This window comes from Thamnophis sirtalis, unplaced genomic scaffold (assembly GCF_051295495.1).
Source record: "Thamnophis sirtalis isolate CommonGarterSnake01/CBP01778 unplaced genomic scaffold, rThaSir2_p1.2 scaffold_6, whole genome shotgun sequence".
Classification (NCBI taxonomy): domain Eukaryota; kingdom Metazoa; phylum Chordata; class Lepidosauria; order Squamata; family Natricidae; genus Thamnophis; species Thamnophis sirtalis.
Window position 1 is genome coordinate 23,079,180 of NW_028261386.1, and position 23,366 is coordinate 23,102,545.

At 41.9% G+C, this 23,366-nt stretch overlaps 1 protein-coding gene across 1 annotated transcript in view; it reads right to left on the reverse strand.

The window, feature by feature from the left end:
* Nucleotides 1–952: 952 nt before the first annotated feature.
* Nucleotides 953–23,366, reverse strand: part of SCARA3 (scavenger receptor class A member 3) — a 33,306-nt gene continuing 10,892 nt past the window's right edge. Inside the window, exons 2-6 of the mRNA XM_014057299.2 lie at nt 15,226–15,282; nt 14,827–14,946; nt 9,706–9,804; nt 3,802–4,845; nt 953–1,629 (exon numbers count right to left, since the gene is read on the reverse strand). Of these exons, the coding sequence (XP_013912774.2) occupies nt 1,190–1,629; nt 3,802–4,845; nt 9,706–9,804; nt 14,827–14,946; nt 15,226–15,282 (1,760 nt within the window). The 3' untranslated portion in view covers nt 953–1,189. The remainder of the gene's footprint in view (nt 1,630–3,801; nt 4,846–9,705; nt 9,805–14,826; nt 14,947–15,225; nt 15,283–23,366) is intronic.

Sequence of the window (23,366 nt, forward strand, 5' to 3'; positions counted from 1 at the left end):
TACAGATTTCAGCTTCCAGAATTTCCCAGCCAGCCCTGAAATCCACAAATCTTAAAGTTGTCAAGGTTGAGAAAGACTGGCCCAGACTGAATCAGATAATCTTGCGAAGATAGGTGGATAAAAGTGCCCAGTCTACTCTAAACATCTGGATGACTATGCAACCAACCATAACAACAACAAAATACCTACGTCTCTATCTTCAGTTGTTACCTAATAATTCTTCATTCCTTAGTTAGGATTTCAGTTATTAAACTTCTACCAGTGTTTGACTGTGAATTGAACTGTAGATTACTACTGCTACAACTACTATTTCTACTACGAATTGTTTAAACCTGTATGCTATCCAATGCTCAGTGATAAATGATCTCTGATGTACTTTCTTTCATAAGGAAAATAGCAGGTTGTCCAACTGATTTGTCAGGAAGAATATACCACCCAAAGAAATATAGACATTGGAATTGGCAAGCCTTACAAGTCTCTGCTCCACCACATACAAAGAAGAGAAGCAATTTCATCTCACCTTTACATTTTTTTTTATTGTTTTGGATGTATATGTGTAGCGGTTATACCATACATGTGTAAGAGAGTTACAGATGAAGAGATCAGCGACACAATCTAATTGTACTGTGGAATGAATGCAAAAGCAGATGAGCCAATATCTCATATGAACACACTTGCGCACGCACACACCCATATATACAAAAAGCATGGCAACTGTGTAACATGAAGATAGGAAGTTGTTATTGTTTGCCCATTTATTCATTTGGCATGGCTAATTTTTATTTATTTATTTATTTATTCAATTTCTATAGCCACCTACTGAACCAAGTGACTCTGGGCTATATTAAGTGGTAATATCTCTCCAGAGCTTCAGCCCTCTATGCGGATGTTAGAGACTGAATTTAGGACCATTTACATGCAGACCGTGTATTCTAATTACCAATGATTGCTCTGCAGCTGCAATTCTTTGCCTTTGAAGTTCCCAAAATTAAGAGAATTCACTGGTTTGAAGCAACTTTTCAAGCTTATCCCTAAGCCACTGAAAATGGAATTTGACAGCGCAGAATAAATGACACCATCCATTCCCCATTATCTTGATGCCTTCCTGGGGAGACAGGTGTCTGCAGCAAAGAGCTCCCCCCCAATTGTCCACATTAAAACTTGGGGGGGGGAGAAAAAAAGGGAGAATTTACATTCCTGGAGGTCCCGGGGGCCCTGGAAATCCACGCAGACCTTGTACTCCAGGATCCCCCTGTCGGCCCGGCGGCCCTATATTACCAAGAGGCCCGCGTTTGCCTGGGATGCCCGGTCTCCCCTGTGGGCCAAGTGGACCAGGTGGGCCAATGGCCCCCTCAGGACCTGGAGGTCCAGGGTCCCCTTTGGGGCCTGCCCGTCCCTTGGAACCCCCTTGTCCAAAGCTACCCTTGCTTCCTTTGATTCCAGTGGGGCCTCTTGTGCCCACAGCGCCTCTCTCGCCTTGAGGTCCAGAAAGTCCGCGAGGGCCCAGGGACCCTTGTGGCCCTGGCGGGCCCAGATCCCCCATGTCACCCTTTTCTCCTCTGCTTCCAAGTGGGCCTTTCATGCCAGGATCTCCTCTCAATCCTCTTGGGCCAGGAGGGCCAGGAACACCTGAAGAAACAGAAGAGGCAGGGAAAGACTAAGAGAATGGACAACAGTTTTTTTTTTAAGGTTTACATTGTTCGTTATTAAAACCATCCCTAAACAGTATGCAAAATAAAATCATTACACATCATACAATCATTTCAGTTAAATGATGATGGATAAAGCCCAGGAAACAAGCAGGCTAGCTGAAAAAAGGTATCTTCTGATTCAATGGTAATCTGTAGAAGATGACACCAAAAACAATCTCCCTTGATGACCCTAAGGCTCCTCAAGTAAGGATACTATAGCCCATGGTGCCACAAGCACAGACTGTGGGCCCCATATGGCCTGCCAGTATCCCTTTATGGATCCAAATCCCCCATTTGCAAGGCAAATGTTTATCCCATTTTTGTAGTGTTGGATTTTTGAGGAATTTTAAGAAATAAAACTAGCCTGGTTGAGGGGTTTAAATCTGGTTGAGGGGCGCCCCTTTCAGCCCTTAAAACTTTCTCAACCTCCCTTGGGGGACAATTACTTTGGAGTGCAGCCCTTGATGTGCTGAGTTGTGCCTGGCATAATTCCTGACATGATGAAATGGATATGAATTGATTAGAAGAGCAGCTTAAGAACTGAAGAGGTTTCTTGGATGAGAAGTGAAAGGTCTTCATGGAAAAAGAAAGTCCAGTTGCCTTTTGCAAAAGCACCATTGGAACAGCAGCTTAAGAACTTGCTTAAGGAGTGAGCAATGGACAGAGGTGGTGCATTGGGTGGGCTCACATAAACCCTTCTGCCATCCTATAATCCTCTGTAACTTCAGGACATGTTTTAGATAGCTCTGTTTTTGTGGCGGTACCATTACTTCATCCCACCTGAGATGCAAAATAGCCTGACTTAGGCCCAAGGCATATCAAGTGCATTAAGGCAGTGGTTCCCAAACTTGGCAACTTTAAGACTTGTGGACTTCAACTCCCAGAATTCTCCAGCCAGCAGAGCAAAAGTTGCCAAGTTTGGAAACCACTGCACTAAGGCATTTTGCATTTGCTTGCCTTCTCATTTTTATGATGTTAGTTTTAGCATGTTTTTTTTCTCTGTTTGCGGATGTACCGGTAATAATTATAACAATATTTCATATGCATTTTGTGTACTTTCTTCTTAAAGCATATATTTTATATTTGTTTCCCTCTAAAACAACAGTTTTGTACCTTTTCTTATATATGCAATTTTGTAGGTTATAATTTTGTAGGTTATAAAACCAGAAATTTCACATAGATTTAAAGAAATTTACAAAGTATCAAGAGCTTATCTTTAAATATTCTAGGAGGGAGGTCTCGAATCTTGGCAACTTTAAGTCTGGAAGACTTCAACTCTCAGAATTCCCCAGCCAGCGGTCATAGCTGGGTTATATCCTAGGACAGCCCTGTCCTGGGATATAACCTAAATAATTAATTTTAAAAGCACAGAAAATAAATGTAAATAGTAAGTAAATACTTAAATGTACTCACTTAAAAGTAAGCCCTCTATTCTGTAAAGGAAAACTACTAGGCTGGGAGATAATGGAATGGTGAATTTTCTCTTTCTCTCTCATATTCACTTCTAAAAGGAAGTGGTGAGTATTCCGCTCAAAATTTAATACCAGTTTTGTGGCAAATAACATGAATAACATCTCTTGTCCCCTGCAAGCTTTTCTTTCTCAATTGTATTAATATGGAGCCAAGGTGGCGCAGTGGTTAAATGCAGCACTGCAGGCTACTTCAGCTGACTGCAGTTCTGCAGTTCGGATGTTCAAATCTCACCGGCTCAGGGTTGACTCAGCCTTCCATCCTTCCGAGGTGGGTAAAATGAGGACCCGGATTGTTGTTGGGGGCGATATGCTGACTCTGTAAACCGCTTAGAGGGCTGAAAGCCCTATGAAGCGGTATATAAGTCTAATTGCTATTGCTATTGCTAATGCATGTGCGTTTAGAAATGTTCCATTGAAAGCTTTCCGTAGACTTTCTATAAACATCCCCGGGTAAGCTCAAAGATACCCTATCTTTTAATTTATGAGTTTTTTTAATCCAGAAAAATATATTTCTAAGAAATTATTAATAGACTCTCCCACATTCTCACAATTCCATTAAATGAATGAAATTATTCTACGTTTGGGTGCTTTTATTTGGGGGATATTCACCTGGAAACCTAATCCTGCCATTCCTTTACCTTGTATGATGGTAACGTTCTTCAGGATCTCCCCGTGTCGGATGTCAACAGCTTTCATCTCTTCCATGACCATGGAAAGGTTGCGAATGTTAAAGTTCAACTGGGCATTGAGCAGGCTAAAACGCTCCCGCAGAAGATCTGTGGTGCTTATCATGAGGCTGACCGATTTGTTCAGGTAGTAAAGCTCTTCAGCCTGTGTGTGGAAGCCCAGGGTGCAAGAGAGTCGCACATCATCCAAGTACTTGAGCATGCTGTGGACGTGGCTATCAGTTGCATTGATGTTGATAAAGATTGTGTTGATCTCAATCTCATGGGATGTCATACGGCCTTCCAAGGTCTGAAAGTGCTCAGCTGTCCGATTTTTTATGTATTGGGTATGGTATTGAAAGTCGTGCATGTTCTCCTCGTGGTCATCCAAGAAAGAGGAGATGTTGTCCAGCTGCAACTGTAAACTTGTTACTTGGAGTATGAGGTCATGCATACTCTCTGAATTCTGGCTGATCCTTTGTGAGGCAATAGCTAAATTGGTTTGAATATTCTTGATCATATCAGCTGTTTTGTAATAGGTGGCCTTCAAGGTGCCAAACAGCCGGGTGTAGTTCTGCCACTCAGTCACAATCTTCTGTAGAGTCAGGGTCTCCTCATTGGTCTTTCTTTGAATGATCTGGACCCAGTCTGAGGTCTGCCTATTGGTAAAGTTTATCTGCAGCAAAGCAGTTTCAACATCGAAGTGTTCTTGTGTTAGATCCTTGAGTGAGGTGCTGAGCTGAGAAGTGGCAGCTTGCCAGCCCATTACTTGGGCCAGAAAGAGGCTCAAACTCTGGTTGACCTGCTGAACAGCAAAGAAACATCTATCTACTTCATCAGTGATCTTGCTGCTGGAAGATGAGAGCTGCTGGTGAGCTTGTGCAGCTCGATCAAGTAATACATCCTGGGCCAAGAGCTTCTTCTGAATCTCCTCCAGCTCCTTTTTCAATTTGCTAATTTCCTGTCCAAGTTGCCCTGTGTCATGACACAAGGAGCAGTTGTCCATTGATTTCTGATCTGAATGAAGGAGCGGAAGCATATTAGTTTAGTTGATAATTCTGTTGTAATGCTGACGTTTAAGCAATAAGTGATTACACTGGGTTCCTTCCTATGACTAAATTATGAAGAACGTATTAGGAAAATAATGTGCCTGCACAAAAATAAACACATGTTATAGAATCCAGTTTCACTTGTTGCAGAATTTAAGCTAAAATGATACCGAATAGCTTCCTAATGTGATTATCTGCAAATCACATTAGTCCAGGAAGCTTGGTCCTTGATGCCTTAGGATGGTGTAAGCTGTTAAACACAGCTGGAAATAATAAGTTTGGGATGGCTGAACCCAGCACACAAAAAGCTGGAGGCACTGGTGGCACTGCTTAATTTCTTGCTACAAGGTCCTTGATCTGGATCCCTTTTTTCCTCCCATCACTAATACCTAAGAAATGAGAAATGGATCACAGGTCTTCGACATCAAGTCTCATTTGAACTTCAGTTACCAAAATGTTGTTGAATAAATGGAAAACAAGCCACCATGTTTCTAAATTGTTCCTTATGGCAAAACATATATTTTTAAGTTGTCCCAAGGCTATATAATTCAATAACACATAAATCCAATCATTCAATGTAATGCCAAAGATACTCAGAAGCTTACTAACTGGATGATTTTTCCTATGCTACTGTTGGAAGAAATACCCAGGTCCTGTTCCAAGCTGGGAGAAAGGCACTGGAGATAAAATGGAGACTGGAGACTGATTGGAAAGAAGGTCCATTTATTGATGAAGCAGAAGCACATGGGTGGTTCTGGGCAACTAACCATATGGAGTTGAAAGGGGGGAGTTATACCTTCTCTTGGGCTTTGCACTTGGATTTCCTGTGCAAAAACATGTAATTTATTGGCTGTTGTCAGATTCCCACAGGGCCATGTACAAATCCGAGGACTGTGATGGTGAACCTATGTCACACGTGCCACAGGTGGCATGCGGAGCCATATTTGGTGGCGCGCCAGCAATCAGCTGATTTTTCAGGTTGGCCCGTTGGGGACGTTTTTCACCCTCCCCAGCCTCTGGAGGCCTTCCTGAAGCCTCGGGAGGGTGAAAAATGGTCCCTATGGCCCAATCGGAAGTTCGGAAATGATCCGTTTCTGGCTTCCGGAGGGCCTCCGGGGGGAATGGGGGAAGCTGTTTACGCCCTCCCCAGGCTTCAGGAAAGCCTCCAGAGCCTGGGGAGGGGTCACGCATGCATGCACAGGGGTGGTGGTGTTGCATGCACATGCACAGGTGGGTGAGGAGGATTGAGTGGGCATGCATGTGCGATAGCGCGTGCACGCACAATTTTGGCAAACCTAAGAAAAAGGTTTGCCATTGCTGTCCTATGAGCTGGTCTGAGCGCCCAGGTTTGGTTGAAACTTGGCTGATCCAATGTCCTTAGGAAATTGTGCAATGTAGTGAGTTCTACTGCTAGTGGGTTAATCCTATCATGTCCTGGAGGGTCATGTCTTAGTCCCATCATTCTGGAGCTGAAGGTCTTTTGTTTTGTGGATAGGATGGCCTAGTGTTTCTTAATGGGCAAAAAATATCTGCTGGAGCTATTAAGGAAAGTGGGGGCTGCTTTCCAAGAGCATGTTTTTCCATTTCTCATTCAAGAAAATGTAATATTCTGCCCTTTTAATATTTCTCTAAATATTTCATTCTTCTAGGAGAGGGTGTGTGTGTCTTTCCTCACTACTCTACGTAGCTAACCAGCATCTTATCATATATGACTCCAAATTTCAAGATGAACCCTCCAAAGGAAGAGTAAAAGATCTTAACAATGTGGTCTGATCCCAGCTTCCTTATATAAGATGCCTACTCCAATTGGAAACTAATAATAGAATAATAATAGAATAATAATAATAGAATAATAATAGAATAATAATAATAGAATAATAATAATAGAATAATAATAATTGAATAATAATAATTGAATAATAATAATAGAATAATAATAATTGAATAATAATTGAATAATAATAATTGAATAATAATAATTGAATAATAATAATTGAATAATAATAATTGAATAATAATAATAATTGAAGGAGCTGAGGTGGCGCAGTGGTTAGGGTGCAGTACTGCAGGCCACTTCAGCTGACTGTTATCGGCAGTTCAGCGGTTCTAATCTCACTGGCTCAAGGTTGACTCAGCCTTCCATCCTTCCGAGGTGGGTGAAATGAGGACCCAGACTGTGGGGGCAATATGCTGACTCTTAGCTGCTTAGAGAGGGCTGAAAGCCCTATGAAGCGGTATATAAGTCTAACTGCTATTGCTATTGCTAGGCATCCAGATGCCTACATGCCCATGTGACATAGTTGCGTATGGATAGGTATATACATTATGAGAAGTTATAATCCTCATAATGGAAAGGCCAGAACAGCAACAGAGAGTAATAACTACTAATTAAAACCAGTTGTGTGTAAATAAGATATTTCAGTTGATCCACAATCCTCATATACCCATCCAGTCTCAAAAACATCTATGAAACAATCATCACAGAAATATAGTTCATGCACACTCTTTTTTCCCAATCAGAAATAGTAAAAAAGAAAAGAAGAAACAGGGTGCAAGAAAATGAGAGAAAAATGTAAATATACTGGCCAGGGAAGAAAAAGGGGAACAAAACTAGATGGAGATAACAAGGGGTGGGTATGAGCCAGGGCGGTGAATTCCATGAAATTCTACAGAATGTTTATGATTGAATTAAAAAAAAAAAGAAAGAAAATGTGTCCCAACAACAGCTAATTTTTAGGTTGATTTTAAAAAGCAGCTTTATTTGCAATCTTTTGTGTCTTTTGCCTGTTCCTTTGTTTTAACAGGCTCTTCTGTTTTCTTATCAGTATACATAAGAGGAATAAAAGAATGGAAAACAACCAATGATCCTGAATAGCCTGTGTGTGAATGAACCTGATCCAGGAGTAGATAGCAGATATCAGATGGGAAGGTGTTTTAAACTCCCAGTTGCTGGCATGAAAAGACAGTTCCTCTGAACCTAGAAAGGCACAGTAGAAACTCCCCATCCAATGAAAATCATTGCTTTGAAAGAGAAGATAAGTGAAAACTCATTCCCTCATCCATACTGAAGTGGTGGGTAGTTTCTGTGTTTTAGGATCAACCACCAACAGTAAAGGAACAGTCAAGAAATAGGCTGAAGACTAGAACTTGGTAGAGCAGACACAAATGCCTTGGGAAAGATATTCAGATGTTATAGCAATAGCAATAGCAGTTAGACTTATATACCGCTTCATAGGGCTTTCAGCCCTCTCTAAGTGGTTTACAGAGTCAGCATATCGCCCCCACAGTCTGGGTCCTCATTTCACCCACCTCGGAAGGATGGAAGGCTGAGTCAACCTTGAGCCGGTGAGATTAGAACCGCTGAACTGCAGATAACAGTCAGCTGAAGTGGCCTGCAGTACTGCACTCTACCCACTGCGCCACCTTGGCTCTTATGATGAATATCATGGACAGCCAAGGAAACAAACAAATGGCTCATCAAACAAATCAACACAGAATTCCCACCTGGGGGTCAAATTACCATAGTTAGGACACATTGTGCAAATACCTACTTCCCAAGAGAAGGCGCTAATGATGGAAGAATATGCCTACCAGCAAGATCTATGGCAGAGGTGGTATTCAGCAGGTTCTGACCAGTTCTGGAGAACCAGTAGCAGAAATTTTGAGTAGTTTGGAGCAGTGTTTCCCACCCTTGGCAACTTGAAGATGTCCGGACTTCAACTCCCAGAATTCCCCAGCCAGCGAATGCTGGCTGGGGAATTCTGGGAGTTGAAGTCCGGACATCTTCAGATTGCCAAGGTTGGAAAACACTGGTTTGGAGAACCAGTAAATAGGACCTCTGACTGGCCCTGCCCCCATCTATTCTCTGCCTCCCGAGTCCCAGTTGATTGGGAGGAAATGCAGATTTTGCAGTAACCTTCCCCTGCAGTGGGGAAGGAATGGAGATTTCACAGTATCCTTTCCCTGCCACGCCCACCAAGCCACGCCATACCCACCAAGCCACGCTCACAGAACCAATAGTAAAAAAAATTGAATCCCACCACTGGTGTATAGGCTAAACCATAGTTGCAATGAGTGCACTACTGGAAGAGCAGAAGGACCAATTAGGCACAGATTATGATGAAGAAAATTTATCTATATCAGGGGTGTCAAACTCGACTTCATTGAGGGCCGCAGGGTTGTGTTTCACCTTGGAGGGTTGGGGTGGGTGTGGCCAGCCCGACATCACTCGCGTCATGGGCTCCTGTGGTGGCTTGAGTGCTCTGAGCGCTCTGTCAGTGAAAATGGGTTCCCGAGCTCCATTGTTAACTGTGACGGCCTCCTGCAATCCTCTGCCAATGAAAACAGAGCTCAGGAGGGGTGCCCACTGTCCTCTGCTTTTACTGGCAGAGGCACTGCAGGCCGGTCCTTCGCTGTTTCCAGGGCGGCCCCGCGAGCCAGATCTAAGCACTCCATGGGTCAGATCTGGGCCATGGACCTTGAGTTTTACCCCACTGATCTATACGGTTGCTAAGAATCTACATCAATCAATCAATCCTCTCCATAACCTCAATGGTCCCCAATCTAAATATAACTGCCAGGCAAATCAGTTATGGGAGATGCTGGAAGTTGTTAATTCTGTATCATCTGAAGGACCAGAGGTTCTCCTATTTGCAATATGAAAGGAGTCTTGCCTTGCATTTAGGAGATTATTGATGTCAAACTGCTGTAGGAACTGAAACATGTGCCATATCAGTATGGGAACTTAAAATAAATGGGAGCTAATTAGAATGTATCATACCTGGGGTTTTTTTGGATGAAAACATCAAAGTAGCAACATTGCTCTTACCTAGATCCTGAAGATTTTTTTGGACTGACACAATCGTCTTTTCATAGTACGTCTGAGTTGAGTTAAATTTATCAGCTATTGATCCCACTTTCTTGAAAACTGCAAGAAAAGCATGAAAAATGAATTAGCATGTGAATGTCTTTGACTCAAGATTACAACGTCATAGTCATTATCAACTCAAGGTGAATAACAAGGTTGGGTAGCATAAAATATTCCAGGATGAAAGAAAACACGATCTAAGAGATTTTAATTGTGTTTGTTCATCTCCCATTGCACAATAAGCTAAACAATGATGCAAATTTAAATAGGAAAGGGCCAATCCAAAATAACGTGCAGTCACCTGAACAATCCTGGCTAGGAGTTTTCAAGTGTCTCCTTTGCTACAAAAGTTACAAATTAATGGTCTTCAGTAATGAGAATCTTCCTGGGAAAGAAAATTATGGGATTTGTGTAATATAACACATATGAAGAACAAATGTTTGGGAAAACTGTCCCGCTTATCAGATGTTAGAACATTGAGTTTTGGCTGCCTATTGGAATGTTGTGTCATTTTTTAAAAATAAATCTCTGCAAATATTAAAAGAACCCAAATCCATATATGTACTTTGCCTCCAGACTTTCTCATTATTGAGATGAATGTTACAATAGTCCAAAATGAGGAAATGTTCCTTTAAATCACAGGCTGGTTAGCTGTCATCCCCTTTCTTGTGGTCTCTAGAGTCCCCTCCGAATATAATTGATTAAAGTGTTTTTCTGCCATCTTGATATATAACGAAAATTGATGGTCCCAAATAAGTCTAATACAGCTTTAAAAAAATACCCTCAAAGCCATCTAATGCAGCTTTAAAAAATACCCTCAAAGCCATCTATTCCCCAAAAAGTCGTTAGCTATCAAAAAGTTATCTGTCCTTGCTTCAAGATATGGATTACCTTTTGATATGCCCAATTGAAATGAGATCAATATGTATGAGATTTCAGCAAATTGATCTACTGATAGGAAATTGGTGGCTGAAGGAACCTGGTTAATCTTTTATTCTGCAACAGTGTATAACTACTCCCCCCTCCAATACAGATAGATCAGCCCACTTACTTTTATTTCCTTTTTGCTAAAGGGCAGATTTCCTTCCTCCAGCCAAGGATTAAGCAATGTGGAACAATGTCAAGTTCTCTGGCCCATACATCTCCCCCAAACGTTCCCTTGTCCTAGCCACTGCAGGATTTTCCTGACTCATGTTTATTTTGCAATTCACCATATCCTTTGCAGTTCTTCCAAGCCAGCTGCTCATCTGATCCTTACATTCTGTACATCTCCACTGAGGTTTCCTTCTTAGGGATAAGTTTTACCAGTGATGAACAAAGCTTGAAGGGGCTGAAGATTCATGGAATCAAATGAGATTTCTTGAATTTGACTGTTTAAAAATTCAGTTTATATAGGTGAAAATACTTCCAGAATATTTCCTAATTAATTTTCTGGCAGCAGTTGAATTTTCCTTGTTATAGGGCCGTACCCTTCAATCTGACCCCTGGTTTCTTTACTTGCCCCTCTGACCACTTTTGGCTGCAAGAGAGACAGAAACAGTAGATCCCATTGCCATTTTTTTCTTGTTTAAATGGATTGGTGGAGGTATCTAGAGGCAAAGATTTGAAACTGTCCAGTCCATATTTAGCTTTATGTATGGTAACTGAAAGGCTCCATACTTGCAGGAGGTTTGGCTCCTCATATCATGTTCTCTGAGTAGTTTACAACTTTCATCTCAATCCACTCAGCTAAATTGGGAACCAGTTTGCTCTAGTGCAGTGATGGCGAACCTTTTTCTTACGGCATGACAAAATTGCGTGTGCGTGTGAGATACCACCTTCACGCATGCCCACTCAATATCCCCACCCACCTGCGCATGTGTGCATGACTCCTCCCCCCAAGGCTCAGGAGGCTTTCCTGAAGCCTGAATAGGGCGAAAACTTCCTCCCCTGCCTCCCCCACCCCCGAGGCCTTCCGGAAGCCAGAAACGGATTCTTCCCAAACTTCAAGTTGGCCAATTGGGGCCATTTTTCACCCTCCCCAACCTCCGGAGGCTTTCTTAAAGCTTGTGGAGGGCGAAAACAGCCTCCCCTGCAGCTCCGGATGGGCAAAAGACCAGCTGGCCGGCGCACACATGCTCGCCGAAACTGATGGCTGGCGTGCCACCAAATATGGCTCTGTGTGCCACCTGTGATGCGCGTGCCATAGATTCACCATCACAGGTTTAGTGGTTAAGGCGCCAGGCTAGAAATTCAGAGATTATGAGTTCAGGTCCTGCCTTAGCCAGGAAAGCCAGCTGGGTGGTTTTGGGCCACTCACTCTCTCAGCCCAACCCACCTCCCAGGGTTGTTATTGTGTGGAAATAACAGGTGGAAGGTGCGTTGGGTGTGTTTGCAGCCTTGAGTTATTTGTAAAAATAAGAAGGTGCAATACAAATAATTAAATAAATCCCTTTCTCAGACTCTACTTCTTCAATACCACCTGGATGTTGTCTTTTAAGTGTTTCCTGAAGTTTCCTGCAGATGCTGCTGGGCAGGGCCGGATTTTCCTATAGGCTAACTAGGCTTCAGCCTAGGGTCTCAAGATCAAGAGGGGCCTACATTCAAATTGTTAGCAAAATTAAAATTACACTATTCTAAAAACAGTGAACACTAAAACACTGAACCGAAAATAAGGAGAAATTCTACGCATATGACTAATAAACAAACATAAAAATGTATTGGTTAAGATTGTTCCAGCGCCGCAGCAGTTGGGGAGTCCGCCCACGTTCCCGGCACCGGCGGTTGGGCTAGAGGCGTGGCCAATCTCAGTAGCCGCCCCGTCGACGCGGAGCCCACCAGCAGCCAGGCAGGTGAGGGTGAGGGGGCCGAGCCGGGCAGCTGAGCACAGCAGGGGAGGCGGCTGGCCTCGCTGCCTTTGCCGCAGAGCCGCCCTCCGTTGGGAGGCCAGCTATATATATTGATATATATTGATATACATCACAGTAATGATGTATTTTATTGTCTCTCATGTAATTTACAAATTTAAAAATGGGAGGTGAAAGGGCCTCATAAGTGGAATAGCCTAGGGCCTCTTTTCATCTAAATCCGGCCCTGCTGCTGGGTATCCTGAATGCTACTCTTTGGGCTTGCATATGGAGATAACTTCTTGAGTTTTAAAAACCTGACAAACATATTATGGCATCTAAGTTAGAGCTTTCTGTGTATCTTTTATATAATCATAAAGAGTGACTATATACAAAAAGTATATCAGGGCTCATCTAATAAAAAAAACAAACTGTTTCTGAACTAAGGTAACACTCAAGTTTCCACCAGTGATGCTGACCTTTCTTCTATTGTGTGCATTGTTCCCCTGTCTATTACGTCCTAGAATCTGATACACCAATCAGCAATTTAGGATTTTTGCTTTCCCTCCTCTACGTTCCTTGGCTCAAAAGGTGGAAAGATTCCTAATTGCCACTTGGAATTGGTTCAAACTGAGGACAAAAGAAAGATGAGCCTTTGTAACTATCCTTGGACAGTTGCTTTTTTAGGGTGCCATTTCCTCTTGGCCTGTTATCAACACCAGATTGTCCCTTGAAAGGCATATGACTGCTGTCTCCATCTTGGGAATGTGTTGGCCATGCTTAGAACCTGGCGGATTATGTAGAACCTGAAATACACAAGGCCTAACAGTCGCCAACTGCTCTTTCAACACAGCCACTTTTGTTCCAGGTTTAACAAGCACTTTTGTTGCAGACACTCATTATAGACTGTGAGAGGAATATGCAAACCAGATTGGGATGCCTTTTCATTCTTTCCAAGTCAAAAGAATGTTGAAGGAAATTATATAAATGGGCTCAGGACTTTGTATTTATCCATAGAACAAAATCGACATAGGTGGACTTAATTTGTGTGATGGAAGAGGTCAGGAAAAGAAAGACTGTATTTGTAAATGAACCCAGTCCAGAGAATAAAACAGATGAAAATCCCTCAAAGAATACTTTCAAATTACAAGAGGATAGGTCCTGCCCAAAAGGATTTTATTCTAGGAACATAAATGAACTAAAACTCAGTTTGTAGCCCAGTTATTGGGAATCAGGCAGCAAACAAGGTTATTATTATGGTTTGTCACACAATTAACCAGATGCTCAGACTGGATTTTGCATTTTTATCCACCTATCAACTCCATTCCAAAGACCTGGGAAGCCAGATGTTGTTTGATGGTGTTTATCATTATTATATGGAGGAATCAATAATTGTTTTGTATTTGGCTTAGCACATTGTGAACTCAGCCAACAAAGACTTCTTCAACAAACCATGAATAAACACACCAAGGTTTGAGTGTGGTTTATCAACAAGATCAATTTGAGATTGGTTTAGCAACATGTTTTAAGGCCATGTTGCAAATAGATATCTTAAAACATTTTGCCAAAAAGCTTCATAAAAAAGATGAGACTTATTTGCAGATGTTCCAGGCTAGGCAGATGGAATCCAAGCAGGCAGGCAGAGAGGCAGTGATAAATTGAACACTTCCCCCAAAAGAGTAATATACCAAGATTGGCCTTTACTAGCCAATTCTTAAAACTGAGTCATCAGTTGAGGAGAAAAGAGAACAAGTACAGGCTAATTGCTAGAAAAAAGTCAAAACTGGACCAAGAAGGGTCATCAAAATGGAATCTGGGGAAAAAGAAGAATTGCTGGATATTTCTTGCTCTCCTTCCAGAGTTCTGGAAAATGTTGAAGGAGGATGATTAACAATGCCTGAGTTCCTACAGATAAACCCTTCTGCAGTATTTAAGCCTGTGCTTTATGAGTCATAGCACTGCCAGCAGCTAACAACCTAATATTAGATAGAAATGTGGGCATGCATAGTTTTGGCACACCTTTACAAAAAGGTTAGCCATCACTGCTAAGATGGCTAACCTTAAGATGGGTAATAAGCCTCTCATTATATTTTATGTAATGAGTTGGATGGTTGTCTCTTCAGTCAACTTTTGTCTTCTTTCTGCTTCGTTTATATTAGTTTGTATTGTTTTTATTACTGTAAGCTGCCCAGCATCACCATGGAGCTAGGTGGCCTAATAAACACATAAACAAAAAAATGGCTAGTCCCTTACTCACCTAAAGCTGCCAGCACCACCACTGCCATTACCAGCAAGACAACGAAGACATACAACACTTTCACAGATGTCTGTAGAGTTAGGTTTTTCTCACACCGGCTGCAGTTGGTCCTCATCCGGCCTGCAAAGGATAAAGTACATATGGAGAACCTGGTATATCTAGGGCTCAGTTCAGCTTCTGGCTTCATTCATATGACTCAGATTTTTGAAACATACCCCCAAGAGAAGGGATTGTGAGAGCAGAGACTGCATGAAAACAGAACATATAGTCCTCAAGGGTTGGAAGGGTGTTTTTGGAGAACCCAGTTGAGTTTTCTAATGTTTTCCAGCCCATGAATGAAGTGGAAAAAGAAGGACAATGAGGGAGGATGTTACCCAGCCAGGCTTAAGTTGCTCTTACCATTTGGTCTGTATCTGAAGGAAGGCATTTCGTCGTCTTCTTCAGGAAGGTCCTCGTCTGAAATATAAAAGTAAAAATTTTAAAAATATGTTTTAAGTATCAACAATTGCCAAAAAAGCATTGCTGCTTTTTGTCTAGACCTGTTACATTTTTTGCTTTTATCGGATGTCCTTTTGAGTTCTTCGGGTAAAGAGGCTTAATTAAATAATGCCGGTGCCTCCCACAGACATATAGCGCTATTAGAAACAGATAGCATGTGTATGCCATGGGACACAATGAGAGGGCTATGTATGATCAAAATAAGCATAATTCAAATAACCACAAAAACAGAGGTTGTATCAGGATTCCAAATAGCATCCAAAAGTAAATCAGAGTCCAAGGCAAAGTATTTGCTCAAAGTTCCGATTTTTTAAAACAGCCATGTTGGCACATCTGGGAAAACCGAATCTGAAAGCTTCCCGGTTTTCCCCACCCAGTTGAAAGTTCATGCTCTTACCCCCACACCCACAAGTCCATCACATGGTCCAATCTTCCACTGCCATGCTGGCAGTTCCACTCATCCAGTTCCAGTGAGGTGCAGAGACAAAAGATGACCTTGGCTTTCTAGAAAGAATTTTGTTATGGCTACATCGCATCTCACTCCTACAATCCCCCCTCCCATTTTCCCACAATAGAAAATGCATAATAGAATAATAGAAAGTGTGGCAGACCAAAGATCCAAAATAAAAGATGGCTGCAGGCCAGACAGGTTGCTCTTTAGCTGTGGCTTGACAATAACAATTAAGGTCCATGTCTGCACAGTTGTTCCTTTCCAAAGAGATGTAAATGCTGCCATCTTTCTCTGATCAGATGATCTCCAGATTACAGCTGCCCTTAATTTTCTGGCAAGCAATTAGCCATTCTCTCCAAGGTTGATAATCTGACACATCCAAAGAAACCAAGTTGACTTCAATGCTTCTTATTTTAACTTAGTTTGACATCTTGCAATCTTTAATGGCAATTTTGTCCTCTGAGCACCAGAAGGTCTACATTCAAGAGGAAGGCATTGCCATCTTAGAGGTATGCTGTGCCATGCAGAAAATGCAATATATTTTGCTGTGGCAGGAGAACAACAAGGGGGAAATATCTCTCACAGAACCTCTCTATAAATTAGGCTAAAAGGGGGCTGTGTTGTTTAGCACAATATGGGAAAGTCTTACTGAGTCAATTAGTAACATGCTTGTTTGAGCATACCATGTTATGTGAACACAACTGGCGTTGTTAACCTGATATGGGATTAAGCATATCATATGAACCCTGCCTTGAATGTAGGGAGGAACAGAAAACTGGAAGGTTAAGTTGAGTGGAAGGGAATAGGTGACTGGCTGGCTATTCCCCTATTTAGAAGTATCTTATGATGCAATGTTCTATTGCAGGACTCATTTATCAGAATCTTAAAACTATGAAAAAAAGAATGCAAGGCTATTAACAACTAGCTCATCATAGCTATTAAGCTGGCTGCCATGACATACAATACCAAATCATACAGACAGATATGCCAAATAATGGGAGAACATTACTTACTCATGCTCCTATTGCACAATTATTGGCTTCTGTTGTAGAGCCAGTTCAATTTGACCCAGGACTATCAAAATGCAGCTGTCTTAATATATCTATGCAACCTAACAATTTTCATTATGGTTATTAGTGCATTGTTGCACCAATATATGCTCAGACATTTATTCATACATACATATTGGCTACTTACCTGCAGTCCTCTTTCCCAGTGACTGTGTGTGAGGGTCTGTGTGTGTGTGTGTGTGCAGCCTTTCTCCCTGCCTAAAGTCATTTCACTCAATAACAATTTCCTGATGTTGTTTACAGGTTGGACACGCCAACACGCCTGTCATATGTATGTGTAATTACACAGTTGTAAGATGTTTGTCAGAAATCCTATTCAGCACAGTGTATTAATTACTGCTTGGCATTACAAATAGATTAAAGATGGAGATTTTGGAAGAAAAAATGAGAACTTGAACATTGTTTTAGACTTTTGTACATCATACAAATATAAAGGCCATTGTAATATAATTTGTTTATTGAGCAAGAAGGTCTTGAGAGACATGATGAACCAGGCAGAAAAAAATGATGTAAGCTGCTTACTGGAACGCCCAGCAGAGGCACCAAGGTGATGGATGAATGGAAAGAGACAGGGTGGGACCCTAGATCCACATAACAGCAAGGATCAGGCTAGAGACAAGGATATAAGGACAGCATCAGAATTAGCCTGATCTCGGTTCCAGACGGCCAAAGAGAGACATTAGTATAACGCTTATGTAATATGAGGATCCTGAGCCGTCAGAAGTGCCAGTTTATCTTGAGCTCCTCACCAGTTAGCATTGGGAAGGCAGGATCAACACAGCCTAGAAAAAAAAGCATAAAAGCAACAACCCAAGAATCTTTAGAGGAATTAACTTGCTGAATCTGCGTTTTATTCCTCTCACTGTGTTTATCTGGCTCTGCGGATCTTCTGTTCCCTAGCTGGGGTCACCAACTAATTGGATGAAGCAACATTAGTTGGGAAAACATCCTGTTTATGCTTTTAGATTGTTAACATCTACTGTAGTATGAGCCTTGCCTGAATTACTTTGTAATTGTATTTTGCTTGGTTACCTATTTAATGTATTCTATAACAGCATGAACATCTATTTCAGATTGTTTTATTCTCTCCTGAGGATCATCAGAGAAAGACTTATGGACTGAAACAGAGAATGTCTTTTGAGAATTCAAAGCAGCTGCTAAAAAGAAGTTGTTTTGGATGGAACGCTTTCCAAAAAACACTAGAGTATATTTCTGGGAATCTCTTAAAAAAGAGTCAAACACCCCCCCCCCCCCAAATTTTTGCTGATAGTTTGAATTCAGTGGATTACATCTCTCCTTCCAAGGAAGACTTTCTCCTTCCTAAGAATTCATATGTTGGCACTGCTCATCCTAGACATGTGGAATGAATGCATGGTTGGGAACTGTTCCTAGAAGCTGACTAAGCAATACACAAGAGCAGACCATGTCCGGTCTGGTAGGTTCCCAGAACCAAGTTAAACATTTCTCTTAAGTACATAACACTTCCTGTGGATCATTGAAAAGCAAAGTTAAATCTTTGCACCCTTGAGGTATCCAATCAGAATGGCTATTTCCTTATTGTTGATGGTGTATTGTCGTTAGGAAACTATCTCCTGCCATCTAGTTCAGAGGTGTCAACTCAATTTCATTGAGAGCTGCATTGGGGTTGTGTTTCACCTGGTGTGTGTGTGTGTGTGTGTGTGTGTGTGTGTGTGTGTGGCCAAAATGGGTGTGGCCAGCTCAATGTTACTGATGTTCAGGGTGCCTGTGGTGGCTTGAGCGCTTTGCCAGCAAAAACGGGCTCCTGAGTTCCGTTTTCGGCTGCGACGGACTCCTGCAACGCTCTGCCTGCGAAAATGGAGCTCAGGAAGGCTGCCCTTGACCCTCCCAAGCTCCATTTTCACGGGCAGAGGCACCGTTGGCCAGTCCTTTGCTGTTTCCAGGGTGGTCTTGAGTTTGACACCCCTGATCTAGTTGGTTGCAGATTAATTGGACAACAGGGGATGGTGAGTGGTTTTCCCAGCTTGCTATGATTGAACATGAGTATGGGCTATTATTATTTTTTTGACAATTTCAACCCCTGCGATCCTTAAATACACCTCACCACTCTTTGATCGCATGCAGATGCTTTTCAAGCCACAATTAAATTTGCTTTGCCCCAATTTCAAAAATTTTCTCTAGCCTATGATTAAATCTACAATTTTATTGGTTCTCTTTTCCTTTTTGTTGCTATGATTTCATTTATTTGTTTTTCCACTGTTAACAGTTACTTTGGCTGTAATCGTATATAATTCTCTTTGAGAGTTTGTGTGGCTAAATATTATCAGATGTATTTGAGTACACATGGCCTGCATTGCTCTGAAAAACGTTTATGGGGTCTGCCCAAGCCCATAGCGGGGGTGCACCATGAAGATTTCCTGTAGCCCCCTAATTTTTTCTAGTTACTTGATATAGCTCAAGATGGCTCAACCCCCATTTTTGGCAATTTTACAAGACTTTTGGGCAACAAATGAGCCTGATCTACCATTTATAAATAGTTCTATCAAGTCACCAAGAAGTTTCTAGGCTTTTATATGTGTCCAAATTTTTAAATCTGTGCTTTTAGTATCTTGCCAAAACCCAATATCCTTGTGGTTTCTTGCCAAATGTTTTGGAAAAGACCAATGAACAAGATTCTTGGGGGAATGAGCTCTCCTTTAGTTTCCCTGTTTTTTGTTTTCTTTGTCTGGATGAGGAATCAATGTTATTTGGATACTGTGGTTAACCAAAGAGACTAGGATGCCCCAGGGATTTCTTTGCCAGCCACAGGCTAGGCAAGTTGACAGAAAAACCATAGATTTGGCAGTCACTTTGGCCATCAAAGTTAAAGACAAATGACAAAATGTAAGACTTGATGGAGCTGGCACTTTGCCAGTGGTGGGAATCCCCTGGGCCACTTATCTTACATACATAGCAGGATATCCAATGCTGGCTTGACCTCAAATCATCCTTTTTACTAAGTTTAATGGGACACTTTCCACTTTCTAAAACGTATTAAGCTGGAAAAAAATTGTAACTCAGTCTTCTTACCAAAGTTAAAGTTTTTTTTAAATTTCAGTGTTTGTTTTTTTTAATTATTTCAAAATCGGTGGGTATATGCATTGCTGACCTTATAATAATGGTCAACAAATGCTTTCCACAACTGGCTTTTCTTTCTTGAAATGAATGATTTTGTAAACGTGTATGCTTATTCAACTCTCAAGAGCTGAACCCAGAAGAAAAAAGAAATGTATTTTTGGAACTGCTGCATTGGTATGAACTTGGGGAAAAGCTTGACTAAAGAGTACAATGTCAAACCCAAACTTGGGCAATTTGGAAAACATAATGCCCATGGATGTATTTAATAACCATGGAAAGTTTAATAATGATAGTGCTTCAAACTGAGCTTTACATGGGGCATAGGGGGAGGGGGGAAGGCCAGCAGGGAGTGACTTGCTCAACACACACTAACCGATTCATGCTGAAAGCAAAATTTATGCTGAAATGAAGGCAATATTCAGACCAGATCTGGCCATTTGTTTCTTGGTTTCTTAGCCATAGTATTACATCACAACATGTTTGAAGACGATAATAACAGAAGGTATCTCAAACATCAATTTAAATTTCTGATCCTTGTTGTTTTGTCATACATTCTAGAGCTGAGGTGGCGCAGTAGTTAGGGTGCAGTACTGCAGGCCACTTCAGCTGAAAGCCCTATGAAGCGGTATATAAGTCTAACTGCTATTGCTATTGCTATTCTTCATTCTGCTACTCCCAAAAATCTTCAGGGAGACGGAGATATTTCTGGGTAGGGAGCTTTGTGTTTTGCAGTGACCTTATTTTGAAGCTCAAATCTTTGGCTTACTCTGGCTCCACCATCAGACAACCTAAGAAAAGCAGTGGAAGGGTACTCTCAAGTGGACTAGGCCTTCCTATATTTATTTAATTTTCTCATGCATGCAAGCAGTTCTCTGTTTTGAGAATCACTCCTTTATGTCAACAGAAAATTGTCACTGGGCAGCATGCCAACTTCGAGAATTGCATAAAAAATATTCTGGTGGTGAAAGGTTTATTTATGATTGCATGTGTGTTTTTAAAAGGCAAATGTACTATTTGATCATGTTCCATGGAAGAATAGACACAAATAACATAAAATAGTCTGAATCTTGGTAAAAGCCTATGGTTGCAGTGCAAAACTTTTAAAAATATGATGCTGAATAGATTCCTGATAGAGCATTACATGAACATTTCTAAGAGTAGGCAACGGATGTAATTCGTGGAATATACTGTTATGTAGATCCGATTAAACTGAGTGGGAATCAGGTAGGACTTTTTTTGCAATTATTCTCTATAGTGGAAGAGCTTGTCAGCTATACACAATCATTACAAATTTAGCAATAGCAATAGCAGTTAGACTTATATACCGCTTCATAGGGCTTTCAGCCCTCTCTAAGCGGTTTACAGAGTCAGCATATCGCCCCCACAGTCTGGGTCCTCATTTCACCCACTTCGGTAGGATGGAAGGCTGAGTCAACCTTGAGCCTGTGAGATTAGAACCGCTGAACTGCAGATAACAGTCAGCTGAAGTGGCCTGCAGTACTGCACCCTAACCACTGCGCCACCTCAGCTCTTAAATGATTAAATAAATTTAATCATTTATTTTAGGGAATTCAGCTCTTCTAGTCTTTCGCTGAAATGGAACCATTCCTGTTAATTTTGCTAGAATTTAGAGCAGACTTCCTCATTTTGATATCCCAGCCCAGGTCTCTTGGACCAGAATGCCAACAATCTTCCGCTGAGTTGGGAAATTTAGGAGCCAGGTTGAGAAAAGCTACAGTAGCAACTTCAAAGAACTTCAAAGAAGGAGCTACCTTAGGATCTTAGCAAGTATCAAATTGACCCCTTTCTTGCATCCTGGGAAATTCCGCTTGCCAGCAGGATTTCTGTGATCACTTGAGCCCTGTTTTCTAAAAATGAAAATAAAAGTTTGTGCTACCCATTCATCAATCCTGAAGGCTAAAACTAGCAATCATCCATATTTTAAAGAAGAAGCTAACTCCTTCAAAAACATCTGCTCACCTTAAACACAGAGTGGTTTCTTGCAACATTATTATCACCCAGAAAGATGGATTATGCATCATGGGCATAAAAGGAGAGTGGGGTTAAATGCAATGTCTACTCTGCAATGTTTTGCAAATTGCACAACCCAAGAGAAAGTGCTATCCATCGCACTCCAGGAGCCATTTCATGCTTTCTCCCAGGCTTCAAAAGCTGCCATTATCACTGAGGCTCAGATGCCAGGAGAAATATCCTCATCTTGATGTTTCCTTAACAAAGATTCAGTCTGGTAAGTTAAGTTCAAATACTTTGCTTCTTCACATAGCCACATTGCAAAGACTGTTGCAGTAGAGCCAAGGAATAGGATTATTATGCACAATCTCAAACAAAATGGCCTGAATATTGCTCTTTTGCACATGCAGACCAGGGGTGGGTTTCGACCGGTTCGCGGCGGTCCCTGCAAACCGGTTGGTCGCCGAACCCGGAAGTAAGTAACTTCCGGGAATGGCGAAGGGCTCACCCGCGCCCGTGCGCCCGCTCCTTACCCGGTTTTGTCAAATTCTGCGCTTCCACGCATGCGCAGGACGCATACAGCGCCTGCGCGATCCTCCAGGAGCAGCTGGAGCATCGCACAGACACTAGTACGCATGCGTGCGCTGCACGCGTGCGTGAGGACGCCGCACGCAGACGCCGCACGCATGCGCGAGGACGCCGCCGGCCTCGTTCCAACCAAACCGGTTGGAACGGGGCGAGAAACCCACCCCTGATGCAGACGTACACTGTTTCTCCAGAATGGTGGGATTGAAAATCATATTTGCATTATGGGGGTGGTGGTGGTGGTATGGAAAGGGAAATAAGGTGCCAAGCAAATGGATCCAAGCCTCACCTGTTCTTAAAGTTTGTCGCTTGGTATGCTGTGCTAATCCCTGGGCTGATGAAAGTTGTGTGTTCCTGAGATATGTTGTTGAAGGACTAGGGAGACCCAGATTGAAGTCACCCCTTGGACAAAGAACTCACAGGATGACTTAGGTCAGTTGCTCACATTTAGCTCTACTGCTACATAAGCTTCCTAAATAAAATAAAGGAAGATCCTCTTGTGGTTCTTAGAGGTGCTATATAAATACAATGAATGAACAAACAAATAGATGACAGAACATTTGGATCACACCCAACTGCACTGCATTTGAAAGCTATGCCATCAGCTGTTTATGTAAGAGGAGAATCTAGGAAGCAACATGTTATTCCCTTAAAAATGGCTACCACATTGGTGTTGGGAAACCACCATCTGAATAGATTTTATCTACCATCTGAGTAAGATTTTCAGCTTGGGAGACATTACTCTTTCTTTGAGGCTCCGCTTTCTCTCTTGAAGTGCTGGGTTTGGCTCCTTTTCTGCAGTCTGTTGGTGGAACACAGGGAGAGATCCAGCTCTGTCTTGTGGTAGCCTGGCATTTGGCTGGCTTCCA